The sequence below is a fragment of the Manis pentadactyla genome, chromosome 4 (genome assembly GCF_030020395.1).
Source record: "Manis pentadactyla isolate mManPen7 chromosome 4, mManPen7.hap1, whole genome shotgun sequence".
NCBI classification, from domain to species: domain Eukaryota; kingdom Metazoa; phylum Chordata; class Mammalia; order Pholidota; family Manidae; genus Manis; species Manis pentadactyla.
In genome coordinates this window covers 135440436-135465353 of record NC_080022.1, presented here as the reverse complement: position 1 = coordinate 135465353, position 24918 = coordinate 135440436, and the positions used below count along the sequence as shown (strand labels likewise).

The window sequence follows — 24918 nt, the reverse complement described above, 5'->3', positions numbered from 1 at the left end:
AAAACTCTGAAGCTCTTTTTCCAACCCCAGCCCAGCGAGAGGAGCTTGTGTAGAGATGGAGGATGAGCAGCAGGATGCCCATAAAGGCGTCAGGCTGAGACCAAAGGAATGGCAGGGCTTAGTGGGCAGAAGTGTAGTGGCGGGGAGGTGGCCTGGTGAGATTCAGAACTGCTTTCCATTCATCCTTTTGATCACTCTTCCCATCTTCAAGTTGATTCATTCTCCCAAGAGTCAGTAGAGGTCACTACAGCTCCACAGGTTCAGTTTTCAGTTCCAAGTATGCAGCCGAACAGTTTTTTTTTTAAGGAGTTGGGTGGGGGTCATACCTGACAGTTTGCAACTCTGAGGGGCTATACTAAGTGGAATACTGAGAAAGCCCCCCCCACTGCCCCAAAAAGCGAACATACAAGCTGAGACTTAAGGACAGAAAATCTAAAGTTTATGCTTAACAAGTTCACATTTTTAACTCAGAGGGAAATGCAACTCAATAAGCAAACTGCACAAAAAGGATTTAGATTTTTTCAGCAAGAAACTGTCATTTTAGAACCTTTAATGTAAAGTAGTATGTTACTTATACCAGTTGTGTTTTAAATATTCCATCCACAGATGTAATATCCCAGATAATTGAGGGCCTGGACCAGTGCCACTTAATTTATGTGCACATGGATCACCTGGGATTCTTGTTAAAACTCAGTGTCTGAAGTGGAATCTTGAGAATTTGTACTTCCAACAATCTCCCAGTGATGCAATGCTGTTGATTCTTGACTATAACTACTATGATATTTACAGGATTTTAAAATAGAATCCAAGGTGTAAAACAGATGTCCGGTTATGGGATGTAAGTTTAAAATCATGTTGAGCATCTTTTTTCAGTAGTGACAGTGTTTCCCTGTGACTGTAAAGATAACACAGATAGTACAAGTATTTTTAAATTCGTATGCCTTTACCAAATAGCTCTCCCTTCTATCCTTGATAGGCCTTAATTAGGTGCCTCAGATAAGTGCCCGTTTGGGCCTTACGATACCTGTCTTAACAAGTTGAAGGGAGCTTGTAAAACAAAGCAAGGTAAAAAGGCAGCTTAGTAATTTTAGGAACAGTACCGGGAGTGGGGACAGGCATACCAGCACTGAGGGAAGAAAAAAACCACCAGCTTATTTTTCTCCGCTCTCTTACCTGCTAGAGAAGAGGTTAACATGACATGAAAATTGGCCTCTTCTCTCCCATCGTTTTTTTAAAAAGTTTCAATCATTGGCACAATTGCTAATGACCTGTTGCTCCCACACCCCAGAGCTGCCCTGGACAAAAGCTAGTCACAGCTAAGAAAACTATCATCTTCTCACGGGAATGCAGACTTTATTACTATTATCCTTGAGCCACTCCATCCTAATGTCTTAGGTGGCACAGTGTGTAGATGGGGGCGATTAGTCTAGGAGCCTCCCCCAGCTCCACAACACCTCCCAGGACGTTCCCTCCTGCCGTCTGCCCAACTCCCTCATCAGTGCCAATCCGGGATGGGAGAGGGGATAGCCTTGGCATCAAGCCCCTGTACTAAAGCACACCCTGAGAATGCAGCTCTCACCTTCCTTCCACCGTAGCTTCCCATTTCCGCGTTTACAGCGTGGAGTGGGTACTGTGATCTAAGTCCTTGATCTCCGGGCAGTACAGCACTGGAGGAAAGATGAAGGGTTATAGTGGCAGCGGAGGATGTAACTGAACCCCGGTGTTCCTGGGCATCCTCTGCCTCCCATCCCGCAGCCACCCCGGGGGAGGGGCGCCCCTCACCGTTGCTAGGCAGCGGATGCCGCTCGCGGCGCGTAGGGGCCAGCATCCCGGACCAGAGTCTCCGCAGCGCGCGCCACCCCTTGCCCCTAGGCCCCGCCCCCTTCTCGCTCTCCTCTTTCTCGTCGTCGTACTCTTGGTCGGCGTCGCGGCGTTCCCTGTCCTGGCTACCCGCCTCATCTGGTTTGCGCTCGGCCCGCGCTTTTTCCTCCAGCCGCGACCACAAGTCGGGGTCCACAGCGACCTCCGTGACCCCACCGCGCGGGAGCGGGGTGGGCACGCGGCAGAAAGGGCAGGTAACGACGCGGCGCAGACACACCACGCGCGCCGCCGCCCTGCTGCCGTCGCCGCGCACCGCCAGCTCGCGCAGACAGGCGGTGCAGAACGTGTGGCCGCAGCGGGCGCGCGCCGTCCCGGGTAGGCGGCGGGGAGCGCGGTCCCCGAGGTTGAAGGGCCGGTAGCATATGTTGCAGTCCAGTTCATCCCTCTCAGGAAGAGACGGCACCCTCATCAGGAGCTGCATGCCGCTCACCGAGAACTCGATGCGTCGCTAACGCAGCGGGCTCCGTGGACAGAACGAGTTGGCCCTCACTTGCCCGGATTGTGTCCTGGGGGCGGTGCCGCGGCGTCCCGCCCCATTTAATAGTGAGACCCCGCCCCTTGAGGCGTCGTGCCGTGGTCAGGCCGCTCCCCGTGGAGGCATGCGTGGGGGCGGTGGAGGCGCAAAGCCTAGAATACCAGCGATGGCCCAGCGGGGTAGGAGGCCCAGGTGGGGCGATGGGAAGCACACGACCCTTTACTCCTTCATCTCCTAACACAGTTAGTTCGCCTTAGTTGTGTGTGTGAATCCCCAGGTCCCTTACTGCGCCCTAGCCCTCAACCATTGGCCCAAGTCTCTACAGTCCCCTGGGCCTTTTGGTTCAGTTGCTCACACTCTTTCCCAACCCCACCCAAACTTCCTAAGGCAATGTCACCTCCCATCTGCCCAATCTTTAGTGGACTCTTGGGTGTTTGCAGGGATGCTGGCTGACAGTAGCTCTCATTCTGCCCTCATCTGCTTTATTATGCATGACCTGCTGGGTGTTCTTGTAAGGCTGGCTTCCTAAATTTCATTCTCAAGCTGCTCAACTCCCAGTTGACATCTCAGCCTAAGAAGGGGCCTAGAGTCCAGGACCATAGCCTTAGGAATTCTGGGAATCCTTTCCTTCCGGAGTAGCCAGGCCTGGACACCCACACACTGTGATGGTTTCAGCAAAGCAGCCCAGCATAAGTTATATGACTCAGGGGTCTGACTTCCCCCATAGGTAAACAGGACATAGTACTCACAGTCCAAATTCCCTCATGGTACCGCACCCACTCCCAGCTGCCTCCTCACCCTCACCTCCCGGACCTTCAGTCTAGGTTCTGTTGTGGAGGGCAATAGCACAGACTCTAGAGCCAGCTGGCTTGAGTTCAAATCCCAGCCGCCTCCACGTTGAAATTGTGACACTAGAAATTACTTAACTTCTCTGGGCCTTGGTTTCTTCATGTACAAACTGTGGATAATAATAGGATTGAATGAATTTACATGGTCACTCCAACACAGTGAACTCCACATATTAGCTATTATTATTCTATGCCCCAAGTCTATATTGTGTTCACATCAACTTCTCAATGCCCTGCATTTTCAACACCTATCTCTTCTGGGTCAATACAGATGGGCTTCTCTGCAACCATAGCATTTACTGGTTGTAACAGGCATTGTAGAGCTGGATTAATTTTTTAACCAGATGTTAAACCTTAGAGGGTAATTTTTTGTGAAGAGGTATACAATTATATTTAAGCAAACATTTCATAACTTCTAAGTTTTAGGGGCTCTCTTGTCCCCTCCTGGCATGAGCCAGGAGCTCTGTCTGTCTGTCCTCTCACTATATCTCTCAATAAAAGTCTCCCTGGTTCTCCTACCTTGAAAAAAAAAACTTCTGAGTTGTATTGTCTTCCTTGTTAAAGGTAATATCCTAAAGTGCCTTATAAATCCCTGTATGTTCTGAACCTACCCATGTCTCACATTCTGCTTCCATTCCCTCTTTAGAAGGAATGGCTTTGGAGACCTTCAGCTTGCATCTTCCTTTCTGCCACAGGCTTTTGAGCTAGTCTCCTAACCCTCTTGCTTTGACCCTATTATCGCCAAGTCATCCTTCAGCTCTCAGTGCAGCCTCGCCATGTCAGACACCCACTGTGGCCTCCTGTCACATCATGTACTTTCCTCTGGACAACTTAAGTTTGTGTTTTTTGGGTGGTTATTCACTTATCTCTTCCATCCATAAACTCCACAAAGGTTGTTCTGAGTCTGGTTTTGTTCACCCCCTGGACCATCCCATAGTGGGATTCAATAAAGAAGTACTTGTTAAATTAATGAACGAGGTGAGTGTTGTGTGACAATAAAGTGTTAAGTGATGTGTGACAATAAAGGAAGGTTTCATACAAGGGGTTTCTAAACTGTCTCTGAAGGTACTTCAAAAAGTTTTTTAAATGTTTTGAGCAATGGTGGCGGCATCACTAAAATACATGCATAACTTTCCAAGGAAACTAAGGCAAGTACTACTTTGAGTTTATAAACTCTTGTGTGTTTGTTACAGAGTAACTCATCATAGTTCACTCATACTGTAGTTTTACCTCTTTGTGTCCTCCATAGTCATTCAAACGAGTGGGAGATGATAGGAGTGGATGTGAGTATTCATTAGCTGATCCAGTTGGTTGCTAATCCAGTAAATGGCATGCTAAGAATTTTCTCAGTTGGCAGTTGGTTAAACGTTGCTCTCAGCTTCAGGATCAAAAGGAAGGATGAGGATGGGTAAAAAGGAGATGGTGAGGTTGTATTTTAAGGAAGGCAGAGCTCATCCTCCGGCGTGATCTTTAAATGTAACTTTACACCCACTTTCCAACCCAGGGGAATCAAAATCTTTTGGGGAAGATTAAGCACTATCTGACTTAATCCCATTTGATTCTGCACTTCTGCCACCCTCACACTTGATCTTTCCCTTGTTTTCTTTATAATGATAATTCCATTCCCTCTCTCTGTGTCACCTCAACCCTAGACCTGTTTTCATTTTGGCTTTCCTTCATCAAATCCCAGAGCCTCAAACTCATAGGAGTCTGAGCCACAAGACCACCCAGACAGTTCCTTGGCATATGTGTGGGTATCAGGCAAAAGGGAAATGAGAAGTACAAGCCAAGAAGTGTGGCTAATAAAACTTTAAAAACAAAACAAACTTGAAACAAGGGCAAGAGCATCAGAGGGGCAACAAAACTACGAAGCCAGATGTTTGGCTTCTAAGGAATGTGGCAACTAAAAGAAGGACATAAACTGGGGCCTGGGATATGCAGTATTAGGGTCCTTGATGAGAGCAGTCATAGTAGCACAATGCGGGGTCGCTGAGTTAAAAGAGTAATTGAGAGAAAGCTAGTCCTGGAGCTTCCTAATGGCAGGCAGTTAGAGGGCCAGAGAGCCGAGACTGAGATCCCCACCTCCCAAATCCCTGCCATGTCACACAGCCGTGAGTGAGATCAAGCTGAAATTTTATTTACAGTTCCCTGGGAAGTCTTACAGAACAGGGGCCATCATTATTGCTTTAAGACTACTGCTAGGAGGAATACTGTCAGGTATGAAGTCCTGTCCAAGACTCAAAAGTCTATCCCCAGATCTTTTTATGTCAGCGCCATGTCTCTGCCCTGACCTAAAGACTGTCACTATTTCCTGTGAAGCACAGCTCAGCTTTTGCCAGGACACTCTACACATCTGCCCTCAAATTTCCTTCTACCTGCGTCAGTGCCGTCACTGTGTTCCCCATGATAGCCCTCTCGACAAGAACCAAGTATTCACACTAGTTGTGACTTTACGCACTTCACCTCCTGACTGGGAGGCAGGGTCCTGGTTTCCCCAAGATTATCATTTACTTCCTGCCAGGACCAACCTGGCCTCCTTTGTACCGAATTACGTAAGAGCTTTATTTCCTTTGTCCCAGATGACATGACAACTTTTTAGATTACCCCTTGATCACATTTCAAGGGAAACTTTTGAGGTACTTTGCATGTTTCCTGTATCTGCCGTGTTGTTTTTTTTCCTCCCTTGGGCCTCGACGATTTGGGGAAGAGAGAAGGGAGCGAGACCAAGTGGCAGAGAGGAGATGGCCCAGTAGCTCATGCCCAGATTAGCAAGGCCTGAGAGAACGCAGCAAGGGCGGGGCACTACTTTCCCTCTCAAGCCCCACTGCGGAAGGATATGGCTTTGTTCATGCGTATCGCTACTGAAAGCCGGGACTCGTTGGCGGGCGGGGCCACCCCTGCTCTGACCGCTGCGTGGAGGGATCCGGAGAGGGTTGGAGGCGGCTGAGGGAAGCGGCTCTCGGCGGGTGCAGCATATCCGGCTTTGGGTGCCTGCCCCCACGACGGACTATTTCTTGGAATGCGGTTTGTTCCCCAGGAGTCCATCTATCTCCATCACCGTCTGCGGGGTCAGCTGGCCCAGCACCTGGAGGAGGATGGGGGGTGGACAGCGCAGTACAGGCTGGGTCACTAAAGAAGGACATGAGGTTGGAGGGAGCAACACAATGAGCCAAGAGGCAGGGGGAGTCGCTGCTATGCCCCTGCCTCGCCTTGTCGCCCTTGGATCTTACTGCAAAGGGAGGACCTTGTAATGGGTGACCACACCGGCCCATTCTGGGTTGGACAGCGAGGCCCTGACTGCTGGGGAAGGGGACAGTAATGAGTTCTGCCTCTGAGTCCCCAGCTCACCTGTAAGGCTCCCAGGTGTTCTATCAGCTGCTCTGCACTCAACACCCCCAGCAAGACCGAGCTGACACCCTCACTGCGGAGACACCACGCTGGGGCCAGAGGAGGAGAAAAAGAGAACAAATGGGGAACAGTGAGCGTCTGAGGAAGAGGGTCCTCCTAGGGACAAACAGTCTGGGGCTTGGGGGTGTCTCAGGAGCAGGCAAGGTTCCTGCAGGATCCAGGCCTGTCAATGTCTCACCAATAGCAAGCTGTGCCACAGTGCAGCCCAGCTGGTGAGCAATGGGGAGAAGGTCCATGACTTTGGCTTGTTGCTTCTTGCCCTCTTCACTCTGCACTTTGTACTTGAGCCACTGGTAGCCCTGGAGGCCAAGGAGAATCAGCAAAAGACCACTGCCCAGAGAGCCCAGTCCTGTCATCCCGAGCCCCCAGATCTCACCTTGATGGTGGCCCTGCAGGTATCTGGGACTCGCTCTTCATACTTGGTAGTGATAAGGCTAGTGAGAGGGGACCAGGTAACAGAGCCAACACCTAAGAGGAAGAGGATTGGATGTGGGGAAAGGGATCTAGGTGATGTTGAGGCCAAGGGAAAGGTAGGGATGAGGGGCTGCGAACCAATCTTGTGGTAGAGCTCTGGCAGCTGCATTTCAACCTTCTCTCTCTGAAACAGATGGTGCTCAGCTTGTTCACACACTGGAGGAATCAGATTGAACTGTCTGGCCATGGAGTAGGCCTCCTGGGTTGGAGTGGGGAGGAAATGGGAGTTAGAGCACTCCTTCCATTTTCTTCCACTCCCCCTCCTCCAGTAGAGTGGAGTGTGGAGTGGCCATGTGAAAAGTGGGAACCAGTTGTGGGACAGGCAGAGGTGGGGTGGCACACTCACCATGATTTCTGCAGCCCCCCATCGGGATGTCCCCCAGTATAGGGCCAGGCCCTGGTTGATGATGTAGGTCATGGCTCTCACAATCTCTAGGCACATGGGAGAGGAAGAGCCGCACATCAGATCCCTGGCGTCCAGGGCTCCTGATGTGCAGACCCTGCCTGCTGCACTAAGACCCCAGGCATCTATCTCTGTGGAGTCAGATTGGTGTCTGCTCTTCGTCTCCCTCCCTGTCCAAGTCCTGGGGTCTGAGCTTCCACTGTGGAGCTTGGGAGACCTCCTGAGCAGGAACTGGCTTCCTGCTGAGGGTTTTGGGGTGCTGCTTTTACCCTCCATGGGGCTGTTGGGGTCTGAGCGATTGGCAAAGACGATGTCCACATATCCCAGCTGAAGACGTTCCAGGGATCCTTGCAAGCCTGGGGCAGGGAGGGGTGAGGAAGGTAAGTACTTCAGCTGTAGTCTGCTAAGAATTTAGACTTTACCCCCTTGCCATGGCCACCTAAATCCCAGCTCCCGTATTCAGAGCCTCCAACTCAAGAGCTTCAAAGAACGTTCCCAACTCCTCTGGCTTCTGTGCTCAGCTACTTCAAGTTCCCAGCCCCTCTCACCCTCAATGATGTGTTTGCGGCTCAAGCCTCGCTCAGTTTCTGCCCTGTAGGAAAAGGGTAAATCAGAGATGAAGTGTGACAAAAATAGGCAACCAGGGCTGTCCCTGTGCCCTGAGGAACTGGGATTGGGCAGGTTCTCACAAGCAGGATGCAGACCTGGGGTACAGCTATCCCCACCCCTGTCCCATGCACCTTCACATATTCTCTGTAGATCCTCTCCCCACATAGTGAGGCAGCCACTTACTGTCCTCCCCAAAAAATCTTGGTGGTGATGACATAGCTTGACCTCCTGGAAAAAGAGAAATGGGAGAACCAGGGAGAAAAGGATTTTTGGATGATCATGTCCCCCAGGAGCCCCCCCAAAATAGTCTCACCTCCAGCCTTTGCTCTTGAGGATGTTGCCTAGGGTTCTTTCAGCTCTGGAAGAAAGACAATGCAGAAGCACTGACTCCTCCAAGATGGATCAGCTCCTTTGCCTCCTCCCCCCTTTCCTTTCAACTAATTTCCTCTTGTAAAATGAAGCATAAATCAGGAGGCCCTGAACTGTCAGCTCTATCCAGGACTAAATAAGAGGGGCTTCTGGAACTAGGGGTGTAGTCATACAGTTTTTATTCATTCAGCAGATATCAACTGTACATCAGCTACATACTAAGGTCTGTCTGGATGCTGAAGGGATAGAGCAGGATGAAGGGAGAGGGAAAGACTGCAGTGGAGCCAGGGAGAACACTGCCTTGCCAGTTTCTAACCATCTGTATGGCCCTCTGCCATCTTTACCTTCTTTACATCTCTGCAAAATTCCACCCATCCTCCAAAGCTTAGCTCAGATTCTGTGTCATCTTATGGAAAATGTTCTCTGTCATACTCTAAGGTCCTTCTTGTCACCTTCCATAGCTTTTATGGGCTATACAATTCTTTGGCACTTAATTATGAGCTAATGTGACAAATCTTCAGTTGTTATGGTGAACTGTAACTGAAGTGTTTTATCTTCCACATCTCCCTGATTTGGGGGTTTATTGGCTTAACTACTTCAACTATGAGCTTTTGGAAGGCACGTTGATGCCATCCCACAAGCAGTGCCTGCTCTGTGTTAGACTCACTGTGGGTACTTAGGTAACATGGGCAAGAGCAAGACAGTTCCATGAAAGGAGGAGTCTCCCAGTTGTGCAGTGAATATAGCCACACAAACCGCTAAATGACAAATTTGTGTCAAAGGGCAGTATACAGTGCTTTGGGAGCTGAGGTGGGTAGTGACCAACTTCGGGAAATTGGGCAAAGGCTTCTTGGAGGGGCTAACATTTGGGTCACATCTTCAAGATGAGCAGAAGAGTTTGTCAGATGGAGAAGAGGATTCTTTATGGCTTTTACATGGCTCTACCTAACTATTGCTCTATGTGTGTGTATCTATGAGCAGTTAACTTTTTTGGTAATATTTTATTTTGATATTCCAAATTTATAGAAAAGTTACAAGATTAGTATATCCATTATCCAGATTCACAATTAACATTTGCTACATTTGCCTTCTCTTTTTGTCTGTCTCTCTGTATCATATCCTACTAGTTGGCCACTCCTAATATGAAGCCACAGGTATGTGATGTAGTGTGGTGTGTTTGAAAATTCAGTTTTGTAATCTTCACATAATTTCACATAGTTGCCCAGGATGTATTTGTTGCTTTTACTTTATTTTGACTGCACAGTATGCCCTTTGCTCTCTAAACCGAGAAAGGACTGATGTTGGGACTACAGTTCCCATAATGCCTTGGGGATCCATTGTCTGAAAGGTTGGATCTTAGTGTTTGCAGGGTTCTTTAGAGGGACAACCAGAAGCCCTGGTATTCTCTCAGCCTTCAAAACGTAACTTAACTCTTTCACCCCAGTCCTTACTTTCCTGCTGCATACACCTCGGCGGTGTCAAACAGATTTACACCATGCTCATAGGCTACTGTCAGCACAGCCTCTGCTGTCTAAGGGAGGTGAAAAAGAGAGATGCAGATTAACCACGAGCCCCCTGTTACCTTCCTCACTGCACTCTAGCCCAATGTACCTCAGCCCTGGTTTCCACATTTTCTCCCCTTTCCCCATCCTCCAGCCTCAGATCCTTCTCTGTGCTTGTCCAAACCTCTATCCAAGTCCATTTCCCCCTTTTCTGGTTCCCTCACACCACCTCCCACTGCTTCTAGGTCCCATCACTGATACCTCATCTGAGATTTGAGAACCAAATGTGACCCAGGTACCTGCAAGAGAGAAGCCACACATTTGATAACTATGGGGAGCAAGCCATGAAAGAATGCCCCTTCTTTTAATTCCTCTTCTCACTCACCTAGGCCAAGACAGGATACCCGAAGACCAGACTTTCCTAGGTTCCTGCGGGATATAGAAACAGCAGGAAGGGGTGGAGCCTCTGCTAGGGACATAGATTATCTGCCTCCAGTTCCTTTCCTTCCAGAATGAGAAGCCCTCAGGGTACCTCAGTCCAAAGAAACTAGACCCAGTGGGCCTACCGAGTTGTGCAGTGCTATATGCTCATAGCACAAGTGAACAAATATATGACTGTTCTCTGGTCCCGGCTGTCACATTGCAGGAGTGCTGCCTGTGCCGTGCTTATTCTGGTGGGGTCTTGTCTGTGTTTAAGTCATCTCTGCGCTGTGTGGAGCTGGGAGCTGAGGGGAGTGTGACTGGCTGATAGTGATGAGTTTGTAAAAAAACACACCCGCAGACAGAGTGCTATGCTAAAGGGCAGACACTAGGGTGCAAGGGATAAAGCAAGTCAAGTTCAGGCACTCAGGCAGGCAAGAGTCCTTGGATACACTAGGCAAGCGGGCTCTCAACCCAGACAGGTAGGACACCTGGGTGGGGAGTATTTCAGGAAAGGCCAGTTCCCTCTCTTCTCCTTTTTGCTCTCTCTGCACCGTTGGCTTATGAAATCTGCCTCTGAACCAGAAAACTGCCTCCCACCCAGTAGTCTGCTCAGTCTCCCAATCAGGGCTGCCACATGGAAATCAAATTCCTCAGGTGACAAAGCCAGGTCAGATCACTGACCTCTGCTCACTCCCAGAGTGTGAGCACTCCCTCTCCCCTCTCCCCTCCACCACCCCCTTATTTGAATTTTGAGAGCAGGAGGGTTCTGAGATAAAGCCAGTTATATTTCAGCACACCTTCCCCATTAGGCCCCTGTCCCTCAGCATGGGGTTGAGAGAGGTGGTCCATCCTTCTCAGGGCCCCACTTCCCTCCCCTCCAAGAAGGGTCACAGGAGACCCAGCCCTTGGGCAGGTAGAGGCAGTATCTGGGTCAGGTTCCCTGAGCAGACCAGAGTAAGAAGCCGTTTCCTTTCTCCCTCTTCCCAGGACACCAACCCAAGGACACTCCATGCGAGGGGGTGCGCAGCCTGGAGATCCGTGCATCCTAGGCCTTCCTGGGGGCAAAGAGGGAAGCTCAGGTGCATGCCCTGGGTCTGACAGGACCCGGTCAGCCTTAGGAAACTTCATTTTCTCCTAGTTAGGGGTATCGACGGAGACCAAGAGAGGGACCAAGTGCCAGCGATGGAGGAAGAGATGTAATGAGCAGGACCTTCTTGCGAAGTTTGAGGGGGTTCTGGCGGTATCCCAGGAAGCCTCAGGGGTTAGGAAAGGGGAGCAGAAAGGACAGGCTGCCTGGCCACCCCCATACCTGTATTTCATGCCAGTGCCTCGGCCGGTGCTCTCTCGGAGTGCCCCAGCGGGGGCTGGGGGTCGGGGGACCGCTGTAGCCCGGGACTTGGTCCCCGGCCCTCCTCCACCAGGAGGATTCCCATGCCCCCCGCCGGCCGGCCCGCCATTACCGCCCCCAGGGCCCGGCCGGGGTCCACACAGACGGTCCTCGCTGCTCCGACTGCGAAGGTTCTGCTCGGTACATGCGATAGACACCTGCATGCCTGTTGGCCAGGATGGAGAAGGGGGCTCCGAGGGGGGCGGAAGGAGGGGATCCGGGAAACCCGCGGGCGGACAGCAGGGGGTATAGTGGTGCGAGCCCTGGGAGAGCGGGAAGGCTGCGGAGGCTGCGGCGGGAGCCGCCAGGCAGGATTGGGCCCGCGGGGGCGGACTGCTGGAGGTCGCGAGGTTGGCGGCGGGAGGAGAAACGCGGGGGACTCCCCTAGTGGAGTTATTCGGAAACCCGGGCACTGGCGCTGGGAGGAGGAAGGGGAAATGGATGAGGGTAAAGGTCGAGGAAGACCCTCCGAGGGTAGGGACCTAGGGATGAGGGTGGGGGTGCGGAAGAGACACCACCTCAGGTCGAACCTCTGCGGGACCCGGTAGGCTCCCAGCCGCGTCCGCAGGCCGTCCAGCTAATCAACATACAGGTACCGCCCCCTCATCTGCATAAAGCGGCCCGTCTCCAAGCCAAACCTGCCGCTCATCTGCATAAGCCCCGCCTTCGGAAGCTCTGCGGCTTGAATATTTTGTGTTGAGAGATGGAGAGCAGAACCCGGGAAGGTGGTGCTCCTACTGTCTGGGACTGGAGGCAGGTCGGCCTTCCTCAAGCCCAGTGGGTTTCAACCAGGCAGTTTTATTCTTTAGGGAACATCTGGCAAGGTCTGCAGACAGTTTTGACTGGCTCTGTTGGGGGAGATGTTCTGCCAACATCTAGTGAGCGGTGGCAAAGAAAAACCACAAGACAGCATCCCTCCCATCCCACAAACAATTTTTCAGCCCCAAATGTCAATACAGGCAGTCCCAGATTTACAGTTTTTTGACTTTCGGTGGTGCAAAAGCAATATGCATTCAGTAGAGACAGTACTGCTAATTTTGATCTTTTCCTGGGCTAGCAGTATGAGGTACCATACTCTTGCGATGTTGGGCAACAGTAGAGAGCTACTATTCCTGGGCAGCCACACAATTGGAAGGTAAACAACCCATACACTTAAAACCACTGTTTTTCACTTTCAGAACAGTATTCAATAAATTACATGAAATATTCAATACTTTATTATAAAAGAGGCTGTACTGAATGACTTTGCCCAATTGTAGCCTAATTTAAGTGTTCTAAGCACATTTAAGGTAGGCTAGGCTAAGCCATGATATTCAGTAGGTTAGGTGTATCAAATTTGACTTACAATATTTGCAAATTATAATGGGTTTACCACGATGTAATCCCATTCTAAGTTGAGGAAGATCTGTACTGCTGGTGTTGAAAAAGCCATGGACAAAGCCTCTTTGCAGGCTAAGGGTATGTTGCCACCCTGGTTCACACCATCATGCATGGGGCAGGCCCCCAACCAACCACTCAAACATGCTCAGGCTACAGAAGGTGACAAAAAGTTTATTCTGTACTTCTCAAAGTATCAGTTAGGGGATAAAACTGGAGAGAGGGCCTGGTTTGGAGGTGTAAGGACTCCTGATGGCTTTCTTTGACAGGGAGGGCACCAGTGTGGGCTTTAGGCTGTTGCCCTGGGAGGGCTGCTGGGAGTGGGGGTTGGGAGGGGTAGAGGGGATTTCAGTGGGGCCTTCAGGTGAAACAGGTTAGAAAGGGCCCCAAGCAGGCAGGGATTCTTCTGAGAGGTGAGGTAGGGCGCTTCTTTCAGCCAGCCCGGGCAGAGAAGAAGGGCAGAGAGCGGACGTAGGAGTCCAGTCGGGAGCGGAAGAGCTCACTTTGCACAGTCTGGCCCAGCGGACACAGGGGATTCTTCACCACCAGCTCCACGTACAGCTACAGAGGAAGAGGATGTTATAGCCAGGCTTTGGACACTTCTTGTTTTCAACACCAAACCTAGCCTAACTTCAGGGACGTGTGAATGTTCAAGGATCAAGGGTTGGGAGGCAAGTCCTCCCTGAGGAAAAACTGGTGGTGGGAGTGTTTAAGGACATCAACAGTCCTGAGAAAACTGACTTTGACAGAGATACAATACAGCAGGATTAAGGCAGGGAAGCTGAAGGAGTCTTGGGGCTCTAAGTGGCCATGGCTGTTGAGGAGCTTTGGGGGAGCAGTCCCAGGGGCTGGCACTGACCGCACTGTAGATGTGGTGCAGCACGTCTCGGATGGGTCCCACGCCCAAGTCAGTATTCATGACAACCTTGATCCCAGTGGGCGTCTCGTAGTAATGGAGTTTGTAACGGCTAGTTTGAAAGGCCAGGAAGCCTTCCTTCCTGCAGAAATGAGGACGATGTTAAGGAATGGGAGAATTTCTTCCAAAGAGATTATTTCTGATTTCCTCTAGGCCAATTCCCTCTTCTCTAAACATAATTTGTAGGAGCCCGGTTGAATAAAGTCACCTCCCATCTTCACCCCTCAGTTTAACACAAGAACCCAGCCTCTCTACCTTCAGATCTTCCCGCCGTCATTCCTGCCACCTCCAGCACTCTTGCTCCGGACTCAGTCTGTTTCCTTCTCTCTGGGGGCCAAATGGCCTTTCCACTCCAGAAAAATTTCCCCATCCCAAAGTTCCCCAAGCTAGCCCTCCTCCCCTCAACATCCCCTCTGACTGCGTACATGTCTAGCGGGGACATCTTGCTGACAAACGAGCGGATAGAAAAGAGCATCCCGTACATCAGCTTGTACTCCTGGAAGAAGAGGGGCAGTTAGTTCTCGGTTGTTGAAGATGACGGGGTAAGGATGGGAAGGAGCCGGAGTATGGAGAGGAAGGGCTGGACTGGGACTATGGATTTGGAGATGCAAGGTCACCCAGGTTGCGCGGGGCCCTCTCGTCACCTCCTCCTTGGGGATCCCCGCTTGCTTCTTGCGGTGCCACTCGCTGTAATGCAGACACACTCCATTCCGGTCAAACAGGTACAGGTTGTGGACAGTCATCTACAGGGCAGAGACTGTGAGCCTCGCTCCGGAACCGCCCACACTCCTGGGTTCCAGTTCTTAGTCCGGGAGTCCTCCAACCAAACGAGGACCCCGCCCGCGGATTCACCGGAATTGTTCCTAGAGCCCGTCACTAGATACTTCCGGTTTCCTCCGCGCTCCGCCCAACCTGGTTCTCCCGCGGCGGCGGCGGAACAATAACTCCGTTCCAAGATCGCTCTCAGCCAATCCGTGGGCCCCAGAGCTGCGCACGCGCATTCAGGCTCCTCGGCTCAAGAGGCGTGAGCGCCTACGAGAGGACTCACTCCCGGGCTGGTGACGTCATCGAAGCGAGAGAGGCGGGGCTGCGGGCTGTGGGCGGGAGTTTCCCAACGGTTTTGAGATTGGGCAGGGCGTGAGAGCGGGGGATCTTGATCGCCCGACGGGGGCTCAAGGGAGGGGGCAATCCCTTGTCCCCATCTTGGCAAATTGCGGGGCCAAGGGCTGGAGGTGTGGAGAATAGTCGGAACGGGCTGGTCAGGGCAGAGGATCTCGGGCTAGGCTTGAGGGCGGCGTACGTTTTAGGGACGTCTGAGGGTGTGACAGTGTTCACAGTTTCTTTTGGGCTAGTCAAGAGGGAGGGATTCTGGGGAACCTTGCTATGGCTTTCTTGCCAGGAGGGGTCGGAAGGGATATACACGGGGGTTGACGGTGTGTAGAACGAGTGCGGTGGGCAGCGGGGTGTGTGGAAGTAGGGAGCGGAGGTTCCTGCCTCTCTGAGATTGGAGCCAATTGAGGGGCCAATATAGCAGCTGGACGGAAATTAGGTCCCTATTGAATTTGGGTCCTTTTCATTTTGCGCCCTCTGGGTGTAAGAACTTAGTTCAATTGACTAGTGATAGCCAGTGCCAGAAGTTCATCGGCAGCTTTCATCACTCCAGAGAAACTTCCGTGGTGCTGTTCCTCACAGTAGATTTTTTTGTCCTCACCCCCTCGTTGCTGCACCCTTCTTTTCCACTGTTCCCAGGAGCTGTGGATAGAAATGCTTTTGCCCTCTCCCATAGCCTCTGGAACCGGCGGAAACCTCTTCTAACCAGAAGGCCTTTATACCTTTATTCACCAAGGATCCTTGGCTTGGAGTCTTCCTCCTTGCTCTCAAATCTTTCTTCTGTACTTTTCTGCCTGGGCTTTCCAAAAAGAAGAACCAAGAGTTCCCAGCGCTGCTGTCTCCAGTTGCCTCTTCCCTGTACTCATGGCGACATCAGCTACCAGCCCCAGTTCACCTCTCTGCTCTGAAGATCTCTTGAGTGATTCATCAGAAGCCCCCGGGCTGAACCAAATATCCTCTGAGGTGACCTCCCAGCTCTATGCTTCTTTGCACCTCAATCGCCAGGCAGAGGCCACAGCCCGAGCCCAGCTGTATTTACATTCCATCTCCCCACCTCCTCACGAGGTGTTAGATGACCTGGCCCAAGAGCTGGGTCGCAGCTTGTCAGTTGGACTGGAGAACAACTTGAAGAAAAAGGTGAGGGAGGTGTGTCTTGGGAACCTCTAGGGTCTTGGGATTAGGAGTGGTAAAAAAAATTAGCTTTACTGAGATTTGAACTCCTATTGTTGGATTTTAAATTCCTTTTAACTATAGTCAGTTCCTGGGAGCGAATGTTTATGTGGGAGACAGTGGCCTGGAACATCTCATTTGGAAAGTTGTGAAACTTCCTAGTGTCTTTTTGTCAGAAGGACACTTGCACAGTAGGATAGGTTGCTGTGCTTTGGCTGGGACTTGGGCCATGGGAGTGAAGAGAAGGTGTCTTCAACCCAAAAGGGAACTAGGGACTTAATAGCAGCAAAATATGGTAAGATTCTGCCAGCTAAAGCTATTTTGATTGTATGGTTCAAAATTTAGCATGTAAATCATTAAATCATAATTTAATCAACTACACCTGTTCCAGAGAAGGTAGTTATCAGCGTTGGATGGGAAAGGTGTCATAACCAATTTGTAGATGGTTAGGGCTTCCAGAGTTTGAAAAACTGGTAGCCATAGGCTGCAAAGTCTCTAGCAGGGTATTCGCTTTCTAGTTGGCAAGGATCCTCACCATTCTTGGCTACCATGCCTGATTCATTTACACTACTTTTCTGATTTCTGTAGACATTTGAGCTTCTGACCCTTATTGGTTCAATTTTGCTTTTCTTATTTTCCCAGGTGCTGGAGTGAAATTTTTTGGACGTGGGGGTACTGGAAGCCATCTACCTTGGCAGTAGGTAGAATATAGATGAATCAGAATTCATCTGATTTCTGTGCTGCTTTTTCCTAGGATGGTTCCAAGCATATCTCTGAGATGGAAATTGTTCGGAGTCAACTGCAGAGCATACTCCAAACCTCCCGTGATGCAGCTTATCGTGAGTGAACCCCTTCCCTATAAAAGAGAACCTAGATTTAAGGGGTGAGATAAAGTGAAGAAAGAAAACAGTGGTGGAAAATCCTAGACCTCTGAGACAAGAGATTTCCAAAGGAAAGACTCCATCCTTTGGAAGAGGGACCAGAGGAATGAGTAAAGTAAAAAGGAAGAGCCTCTCCTCTCTTCTCCTTCAAGTGGTCCCTGTATCTATGCTTACCTGACCTTGGCTGCGGGGTCTCTCTGGCTGCTGCAGGGGATCCCCTTACTCCAGGTGCTGGCTCGGAGAGACGGGAAGAGGACTCCTTTGACAGTGACAGCACAGCCACCTTGCTTAAGTGAGTTCTTGGGGTTCTCCTAGCTTGCTTGCTTGCTTAATTTCTTGGAAAGTCTAGTACTGCTTTTCTAACTCCCAAGGATCTAAGATGCTGATCATTTAGCTTTTAGTTATCATCCTTTCTCTACTATTTTCTACCTCCTTTACCCCATCTTCTGTCCAGTTCCTGACTTTCTCCCAACCTCTAATCCTTCTTCCCCCAGAAGAATTAGTTTGTTTCTGCTGAGACTTTTACTGCAGGGAATATGGTATAGAGTGAATCACAGAACTTGTGTGCTAGTTATGGCTCTGTCACTGGCTAGCTTTATGACGTTGAGCAAGTCTCTTGCCCTTTCTGAATTTCAGTTTCCTCAATTGTATATGTCACTAGTGGACCTCAAAAGCTTTTCCAAGCCTAATATTCTCTACCTGATTTGCTCAGCACCCGGCCCCTGCAAGATTTAACTCCATCTAGCTCAGCCCAAGCCCTGGAGGAGTTGTTTCCCCGCTACACCAGCCTTCGACCAGGGCCCCCACATAATCCCCCGGATTTTCAGGGCCTGAGAGATGCACTGGATTCGGAGCATACCCGTCGGAAGGTGAGATACAAAGTGGCAAAGATCAGAAAGAGCTGAATGCTGAAAAGGGTTGAGGGTTAAGGGCCTTCACACCGAGACTTGCTCTGATGACTCTTCAGGGAGGCCTTGTTTGACCATCTTATCTAAAATGACACATCTCCCCTCCAAATATTTGTTCAGATTCCTGTTATTTCCTTCATATCACAGTATGATATTGCTTGTGTTTCTGCCCTTAAGCTCCATGAGAGTCATACCTTATCTTGTTTGGCATTGTCTTCCTGAAGTCTAGAATATACCTAACACTTAGAAACCTCTGTATGTGTTTGGCAAATGAACAACAAACTTCGTTGGCTTGTGCAAAGGCTTTATAATTGTTGGTATGATGAGCTTTATCTCTGTGAACCTCAGTGTGTGAGAGGACAAGGCAGAGGAAAAGTCAAAGTCATTGGCTGTGTTGTCATTTTTGGAACCCTTTCGTCCTCTATTTCTAACTGCCTGAGCATGAATGACAGGCTTTCCCCTTAATCCTTGTCATGTTTAATCATTATACCCACTGAGCTCCCTAAAGCAGAGTAACGGCCCACCCCGCAGTGAGAGCTGCTGCACCCTGCCAAAAGGCTCATGGAAACTTTTCTCAGGAGATCCAGGAAAGAGAAGAGCCTGGAAGCTAAGCCCCTGTTTCCTGAAATGGTAGAGAAAGGTGGTAAAGGTCTTGGGCCTCAAGGTTCCTGCTCCAGAAACCCTGATTCTCCTCCAAACCTGTTCTGTTCTTGGGACCCAGGCTCCCTGTCTTCAGCACAACCCCTTAGAGATGCTAGGAAGTTTGGTGCATTGATCACACTAAGGATGGCAACACCCAGACTCCTCATCCTTCTTCCCAGCATTGTGAGCACCACATCCAGAACCTACAGACCCGAGTGCTAGAGCTTCAGCAACAGTTAGCTGTGGCTGTGACTGCTGACCGCAAGAAAGATATCATGATCGAACAACTGGACAAGGTGCCAGAGCTGCAGAATGCGGGTGGGTCTCTGCGTGGGGAACCCCAAGGAATAGTAAATAGGGATTGGCCAACCAGTGTTTCTTTGTTCATGTTCTGGGATAAGGGTGGTTGTACTGATTGTTAGGAGAAGGTAGCTGTGGACCCTGCCCCTGTGGGCAGAAAGAGGGCAAAAAAATTATTTTGAAATTCCATCTGACTTTCCTCTCCTGAGACTCTGGCTCGAGTGGTAGAGGGCTGGAACCGGCATGAAGCTGAGCGGGCAGAGGTGCTTCGGGGACTCCAGGAGGAACGCCAGGCAGCTGAACTCACTAGAAGCAAGCAGCAGGAGGTGGGCAACCTGGATCAGGTGGCATTAGAGCCCAGGTCACAGATTGCTAGCTGGAGGAGGTTGAATAGCTCTGAATTAGGGGTCCAACACATTGACCTCAGTCTGGCAGTAGCTGGCCTGACAATTCTCCTCCCCTATCTCCTCTCCCTTCGCTGTTCCTGCTGTCAAACTTGCATCATTGATGTCTTCCCAGCTTTCCCTACACCATGTAATCTTCCATCCCCAAGTCATGTAGTTAACTCTCACTTTCAAAGCTTATGTTATTAGTGCTTTTTGAAGTATCCCATGCAGGGAGTCTCCTCAGTTCTTCTGTCCTGTGTTCCCCTCTCCTTGAAGACAGTAATCCACCTGGAACAGAGCCTTTCTGAGGCCATGGAGGCCCTGAATCGTGAGCAGGAAAGTGCCAGACTGCAGCAACAGGAAAGAGAGATGCTGGTGAGAATGCTGATCTGGGTTAATTCCAAATGAGGCTGTCAGTTACCTCTAGAGAGGTCTGTTGGTGGCTTGTGGGAGTTTGTAACTTGAGATGCACCAGGGCACTACTTCCTCAAGTGTGTTCCTTAGAACACTAGCTCTGCTAGAGATGCCAAGGCCTGCCACCAAGTAAGTTTGAGAGACTTTGTAAATTATATCCTCACTAGAATCATCTGGGGAATTATTTTAAAATGTGGATTTCTGGGATCCATCCTGAGAGGTTTTGATTCAGTAGATATGGGGCAGGATTGAGGGAATTTAATATTTATTTTCAGAAATTTCCTAGGTGATTTTGTTCAGCCAGGTTTGGGAATTCTGGTCTGGGGCATTGTCAAAAGGAATGGGCTAAGACTCACTCAAGATTCTTATTGCTGAAATGGCACAGTGATTACCCAGATGAATTAGTAGTCAGGTTTGGAACTTGCTGCATGCATGTTGGTATCTATAAGCTTAACAGGCTACATCCCACAGTGCTGATAATGGTTGCTTGTTGGTTGGTATGTGGTTGTAGGCTGGATTTTTTTTTGTCTTTGTGGAATTTCTTTTGTTGATGATGGTGGAAGCTATTATGTATTGAGTACTTATTATGCGCCAGACACTGATAAATGCTTTGCATACACTTTTTACTTTAATCCTCACAAGGTGACCCTAATACTATGCCCATTTTACATATAAGGATATGTGTCTAAAAACACAAAGTAAATGACAGAGCTGGGATTCGAACTGAGATTTCAATCCAGACCTACCCAATTCTGGAACAGTTGCTCTTATTTACTTTATTGTAATCATGTGGGCTTGTCAACTCTTGTATTTTTAATGGATGTAATTTTGAGCAGGCACATTGTATAGGAGGGAGGGGGCAGATTGCTGGTCTCTTGAGGGCATGCTAAGGATCTCGGTTTTCTTCTGGGGCCCTAGGAAGAGGAAAGGCACGCTCTGACCCTGACCTTGGAACTGGAACAGCAGCGGTGCCAGGCGTTGCAGGAAGAACGGGATGAGGCTCGGGCTGGGCAACTCAGTGAGCATCGACAGCTGGAGACACTTCAGGGTGCCCTAGAAAAAGAACGTCAGACTTGGGCCCAGCAAGAGCACCAGCTTCAGGAACGCTACCAGGCCCTGCAGGAGAAGGGCCAGGCGCAGCTGGAAGGGGAGAAGGTAAAAGCAGCTGTTGGGAATGGGGAACAGATGGAGGACGAAATAATTCAGTGGGAAAGACATTAGAATATGGGGTGTAGGGGACCAGGATGGAGTGAAGAACTATATGTGGGAGACAAGATTGAGAGGGTGGGGCCAGGAGGAAGGACTGGGGCCATCAATTAACAGGAAACCGAAGAGTGAAATTAAAGAGACGAGGAAATAGGTCAAATATGAAGTGAGCGGAAGCTTGGGTTTTAGGGTATGGGAGGATGATGGGGAATGGATGTAACTGGGAGACAGGAAATAAGGTATGTGCTTAATTTTGATTTCTCTTTTTAGGGGAACACCCAGAGGGAGGCCCAGGCAGCCCAGGAGGCTCAGCAGCAGCTGGCGTTGGCCCAGTCAGAGGTGCGGCGGTTGGAGGGAGAGCTGGATACAGCTCGGAGAGAGAGAGATGCCCTGCAGCTGGAAATGAGCCTGGTGCAGGTCAGGGGGCAAAGGGTTCTTGATGCTTTTTTCCTGCTTAGAGATCTGAGGTTTGAGGCAGAGTGCTATTGAGGGCTCATGGCAAACACTCACATTTCTAACTAGAATTTTGACCTTTAATGGCCTCTGTTTTTATAGTAGGCACCTCCTTATCTATCGGGGATACATTCCAAGACCTCCAATGGATGCCTGAAACCAGAGATAGTACATCCAGATATATATATATGTATATATACTATGTTTTTCTCTATACATACATACCTATGATAAGGTTTAATTTATAAAGTAGGCATAGTAAGAGGTTAACAATAACAATAAAGTAGAACAACTATAGCAGTATACTGTAATAAAAGTTTTGTGGATGTAGTCTCTCTCTCTCAAAATATCTTATTGCACTGTAGTCACCCTTCTTGTGATGATGTGAGAAGATGAGATGCCTGTGTGATGAGATGAAGTGAGGTGAGTGATGTAGGCATTGTGATATGGTGTTAGACTACTGTTAACCTTCTGATCATATGTCAGAAGGAGGATCATCTGCTTTGGAACCACGCTGAGTACAGGTAACCAAAAGCACAGAAAGCAAAACCAAGGACACATTTTACTGAGTGGGTAAAATGTGTGGTAAGGGCACATTAATGAGTTTCTGAGAGCAAGTCAGACTTTTTTCTTTATTCAAGATGAATTTAAGAAGATACCCAGTTTCTGGGTTAGTGAGGCCAGGGTTTGAGAAACACACTCCTTGTACTTTTCACCTAACCCATTGAGCCCAAGGACTGGGGTAAAGAATTTAGTAAACAATTCAGTAGCAACTTCTAAGCTGCTGTGACTCCCTGAACTGGTGCCAGCTCTGAGTGCATGTGCGTGCTTGTGTATTGAGTGAGCCTTTAACAGCCCCTCTGGCAGCTCTGTGCCAAGAGCTGGGAGTGGTTCTGGCCAACAAGGAACTCACCAGCTGGATAGGGAGTTTGTCTAGTACACACACTTTTGAAGTAGTATGATAAACAGTAAGTGATTGAGAGAACTTCTCTGTACAGAGATGTCATCATCTTAGTGAGGTCTTCCCCAACCAAACTAAGTAAAATCTGCAACCTTGGACAATCCCTGTTCCCCTTCTCTGTGTAATTTTTCTCCTAATACACCACATAGTCTACCTTTTAAAATCTTGTTTCTTTTCTGTAAGATCCATAAGGGCAAGGATTTTGATCTATTCATTGTTGAATCCCAGAATAGTGCCTGGCTTTAGTGTTGTTCAAGTTTCTCTATTCCCTTATTGTTCTACCCATTATTGAAAGTGGGTATTAAAGTCTCCAGCTATTATTGTAGAACTGTTTATTTCTTCTTTCAATTCTGCCAATTTTTTCTTTATAAATTTCGGGGTTCTGTTACATCTTGATACAACTTTTTTTGGTTTAAAATCTATGTTGTCTGATGACAGAATAGCCCCACCTCAGTTCTCTTTTGATTATTAATTGCATGGACTGTCTTTTTCATCCTTTCAGTCTCTCTGTGCCTTTGTCTCTGAAGCGAGCCTCTTTTAGACAACATACAGATAGATGAACCATGGTTTTGTTTATTTCTGATCTCTTCTGCTAATTTCTGCCTTTTAATTGGAGGATTCAATCCATTTACATTTAAAGTAATTACTGATAAGGAAGGACTTACTTCTGCCATTTAGTTGTTTGTTTTCTGTATGTCTTACATGTTTTTGTTCCTCAATTCCTTCATCACTGGTTTTTTTTTTTGTATTTTGTTGGTATTTTTACAGTGTACCATTTTGATTCTCTTCTTTCCTTTTCTGTATACTATAAATTTTTTTCTTAATGATTCCCTTGGGATTAAATTAACACCTTAAAGTAATAATAACCTAGTTTGAACAACACCAACTTTAGTTTCAATAGTGTGTGAACACTGTTTCTATGTATTTCTGTTTCTCACCTTCATATTGTTATTGACACAGATTAGTAATTGCTGTTTTATGCATTTGATTTAATCATATAGGAACAAAAGTGTTACAAATGAAAAATATAATTATATAGACTTGTATATTTATCTGTGTAAATACCTATACACCTATGTAGTAACCTTTATTAGTTCTTTATTTCTTCCTATGGCTTTCCATTATTGTCTAATTTCATTTCATTTGAACCTGAAGGACTCCCTTTATCGTTTCTTGTAAGATAGGTCTACTAGTAATGAATGCCTTTAGGTTTTGTTTATCTGGGAATGCCTTAATTTCTCCTTCATGCTTGATGATATTTTTTTCCAGATATAGAATTTTTAGTTGATAGTTGTTTTTCTTTCAGCATTTTAAATGTCATTCCACTACCTTGTGGCCTCCTTGATTTCTTGTGAAAAATCATCTGTTAATCTTATTGAGACTCTCTTGTACATGACAAGGTGCCTCTCTCTTGCTGCTCTCAATATTCTCTTTGTGTCTGGCTTTTGACAGTGTGACTATACTATGTCTTAGTGTGGATCTCTGAGTTTATCTTGCTTAGAGATTGTTGAGTTCTGGGATGTGTAGATATTTGTCTTTCAAAAAATTTGGAAACTTTTTGGCCATTCTTTTTTTTTTAAATTGAAGTATCATTGATATACAATCTTACGTTGGTTTCAAATGTAAAACACATTGGTTCAGCAGTTACCCATGTTATTAAACCTCACCCCCTTTAGTGCAGTTACTGTCTGTCAACATAGAAAGATGTTACAGAATCATTGACTATATTCTCCATGCTGTACTACTGTCCCTGTGACCAGCTTATATTGTGATTGTGAATTATTGTGCCCCTTTATCCCCCTTTTCCCCTCCCCAACCCCTCCTCCTTTATAACCACTAGTCACTTCACAGTGTCTGTGAATCTACTGCCGTTTTGTTCCTTCTGTTTTGCTTTGTTTTTATATTCCATAAATAAGTGAAATCAAATGGTGTTTGTCTTCCTCCACCTGGCTTATTTCACTGAGCTTAATACTCTGTAGATCCATCCATGTTATTGCAAATAGCAGGATTTCTTTTCTTTTCATGGCTGAATAATATTTCTTTGTGTATGTATACCATCTCTTTATCCATTCATCTGTTGATGGACATGTAGGTTGCTTCCATATCTTGGCTATTACAAATAGTGCAGCAATAAACATAGGGGGTGTATGTCTTTTCAAATCAGGGATTTTGTTTTCTTCAGGTGAAATCCTAGGAGTGGAATTACTGGGTCAGATGGTATTTCTGTTTTTAGTTTTTTGAGCAACCTCCATACTGCTTTCCACAGTGGTTTCACTATTTTGCAGTCCCACCAACAGAGTAGGAGGGTGCCTATTTCTCCACATCCTCACCAGCATTTCTTGTTTCTTTTCTTTTGGATAGAGGCCATTCTAACTGGTGTGAGGTGATATTTCATTGTGGTTTTAATTTGCATTT

General features: G+C 48.2%; 4 protein-coding genes across 15 annotated transcripts in view; 1 reads left to right on the top strand and 3 right to left on the bottom strand.

Annotated features, from left to right (window-relative positions):
• Window positions 1-510: 510 nt before the first annotated feature.
• On the bottom strand, window positions 511-2398 carry RNF227 (ring finger protein 227). 2 transcript variants are annotated; one of them, XM_036896233.2, is made up of 3 exons: window positions 1783-2398; window positions 1580-1667; window positions 511-895 (listed from the first exon to the last, which is right to left on the bottom strand). In XM_036896233.2, the coding sequence occupies exons 1-2, from the start codon at window positions 2300-2302 to the stop codon at window positions 1612-1614; spliced, it is 576 nt and encodes a 191-aa protein (XP_036752128.2). In that variant the 5' UTR covers window positions 2303-2398; the 3' UTR covers window positions 511-895; window positions 1580-1611. The 2 variants fall into 2 exon arrangements, with proteins under 2 accessions (XP_036752128.2, XP_036752127.2); XM_036896232.2 differs by having other exon boundaries at window positions 511-1667.
• A 2600-nt stretch (window positions 2399-4998) lies between these two features.
• On the bottom strand, window positions 4999-12351 carry KCNAB3 (potassium voltage-gated channel subfamily A regulatory beta subunit 3). Of its 5 annotated transcripts, none has more exons than XM_057500924.1 (15): window positions 12298-12340; window positions 11702-11945; window positions 10355-10398; window positions 10231-10268; window positions 9919-9998; window positions 8412-8456; window positions 8282-8326; window positions 8038-8081; window positions 7759-7845; window positions 7433-7518; window positions 7165-7285; window positions 6989-7080; window positions 6791-6911; window positions 6553-6641; window positions 4999-6289 (listed from the first exon to the last, which is right to left on the bottom strand). In XM_057500924.1, exons 2-15 carry the CDS (start codon window positions 11941-11943, stop codon window positions 6212-6214), a joined length of 1212 nt encoding a protein of 403 aa, XP_057356907.1. In that variant the 5' UTR covers window positions 11944-11945; window positions 12298-12340; the 3' UTR covers window positions 4999-6211. The 5 variants fall into 5 exon arrangements, with proteins under 5 accessions (XP_057356907.1, XP_057356906.1, XP_036751887.2 ...); XM_057500923.1 differs by having other exon boundaries at window positions 11702-12197; window positions 12298-12337; XM_036895992.2 differs by having other exon boundaries at window positions 11702-12351.
• A 963-nt stretch (window positions 12352-13314) lies between these two features.
• Window positions 13315-15026, bottom strand: TRAPPC1 (trafficking protein particle complex subunit 1). 2 transcript variants are annotated; one of them, XM_036895996.2, is made up of 5 exons: window positions 14925-15026; window positions 14717-14815; window positions 14555-14568; window positions 14016-14154; window positions 13315-13717 (listed from the first exon to the last, which is right to left on the bottom strand). In XM_036895996.2, exons 2-5 carry the CDS (start codon window positions 14813-14815, stop codon window positions 13589-13591), a joined length of 381 nt encoding a protein of 126 aa, XP_036751891.1. In that variant the 5' UTR covers window positions 14925-15026; the 3' UTR covers window positions 13315-13588. The 2 variants fall into 2 exon arrangements, with proteins under 2 accessions (XP_036751891.1, XP_036751890.1); XM_036895995.2 differs by having other exon boundaries at window positions 14498-14568; window positions 14925-15017.
• A 90-nt stretch (window positions 15027-15116) lies between these two features.
• CNTROB (centrobin, centriole duplication and spindle assembly protein) overlaps window positions 15117-24918 on the top strand; it is a 30787-nt gene continuing 20985 nt past the window's right edge. Inside the window, exons 1-10 of one of the 6 annotated variants that reach the window (XM_036895985.2) lie at window positions 15120-15304; window positions 15859-16319; window positions 17107-17191; window positions 17444-17525; window positions 17946-18102; window positions 18963-19079; window positions 19293-19409; window positions 19746-19844; window positions 20802-21038; window positions 21360-21506. In XM_036895985.2, coding sequence (XP_036751880.2) covers window positions 16047-16319; window positions 17107-17191; window positions 17444-17525; window positions 17946-18102; window positions 18963-19079; window positions 19293-19409; window positions 19746-19844; window positions 20802-21038; window positions 21360-21506 — 1314 coding nt within the window. In that variant the 5' untranslated portion in view covers window positions 15120-15304; window positions 15859-16046. Of the gene's footprint in view, window positions 16320-17106; window positions 17192-17443; window positions 17526-17945; window positions 18103-18962; window positions 19080-19292; window positions 19410-19745; window positions 19845-20801; window positions 21039-21359; window positions 21507-24918 lie in introns of all 6 variants that reach the window. The other 5 variants (XM_036895989.2, XM_036895986.2, XM_036895984.2 and 2 more) reach the window with 5 other exon arrangements.

Coding starts and splice junctions, on each gene's coding strand:
- RNF227 (XM_036896232.2), bottom strand. CDS start 2,302: ATGCAGCTCCTGATGAGGGTGCCGTCTCTTCCTGAGAGGGATGAACTG. Junction 1,668..1,782: donor GCATCCGCTGCCTAGCAACG/GTGAGGGGCGCC, acceptor TCTTTCCTCCAG/TGCTGTACTGCCCGGAGATC.
- KCNAB3 (XM_036895992.2), bottom strand. CDS start 11,943: ATGCAGGTGTCTATCGCATGTACCGAGCAGAACCTTCGCAGTCGGAGC. Junction 8,082..8,281: donor AAGATTTTTTGGGGAGGACA/GTAAGTGGCTGC, acceptor CTTTTCCTACAG/GGCAGAAACTGAGCGAGGCT. Junction 7,286..7,432: donor GGGGGGCTGCAGAAATCATG/GTGAGTGTGCCA, acceptor ACTCCAACCCAG/GAGGCCTACTCCATGGCCAG.
- TRAPPC1 (XM_036895995.2), bottom strand. CDS start 14,815: ATGACTGTCCACAACCTGTACCTGTTTGACCGGAATGGAGTGTGTCTG. Junction 14,155..14,497: donor AAGATGTCCCCGCTAGACAT/GTACGCAGTCAG, acceptor TCATTTCTGCAG/GAAGGAAGGCTTCCTGGCCT. Junction 13,718..14,015: donor TGCACCACATCTACAGTGCG/GTCAGTGCCAGC, acceptor CTTCCTCTGTAG/CTGTACGTGGAGCTGGTGGT.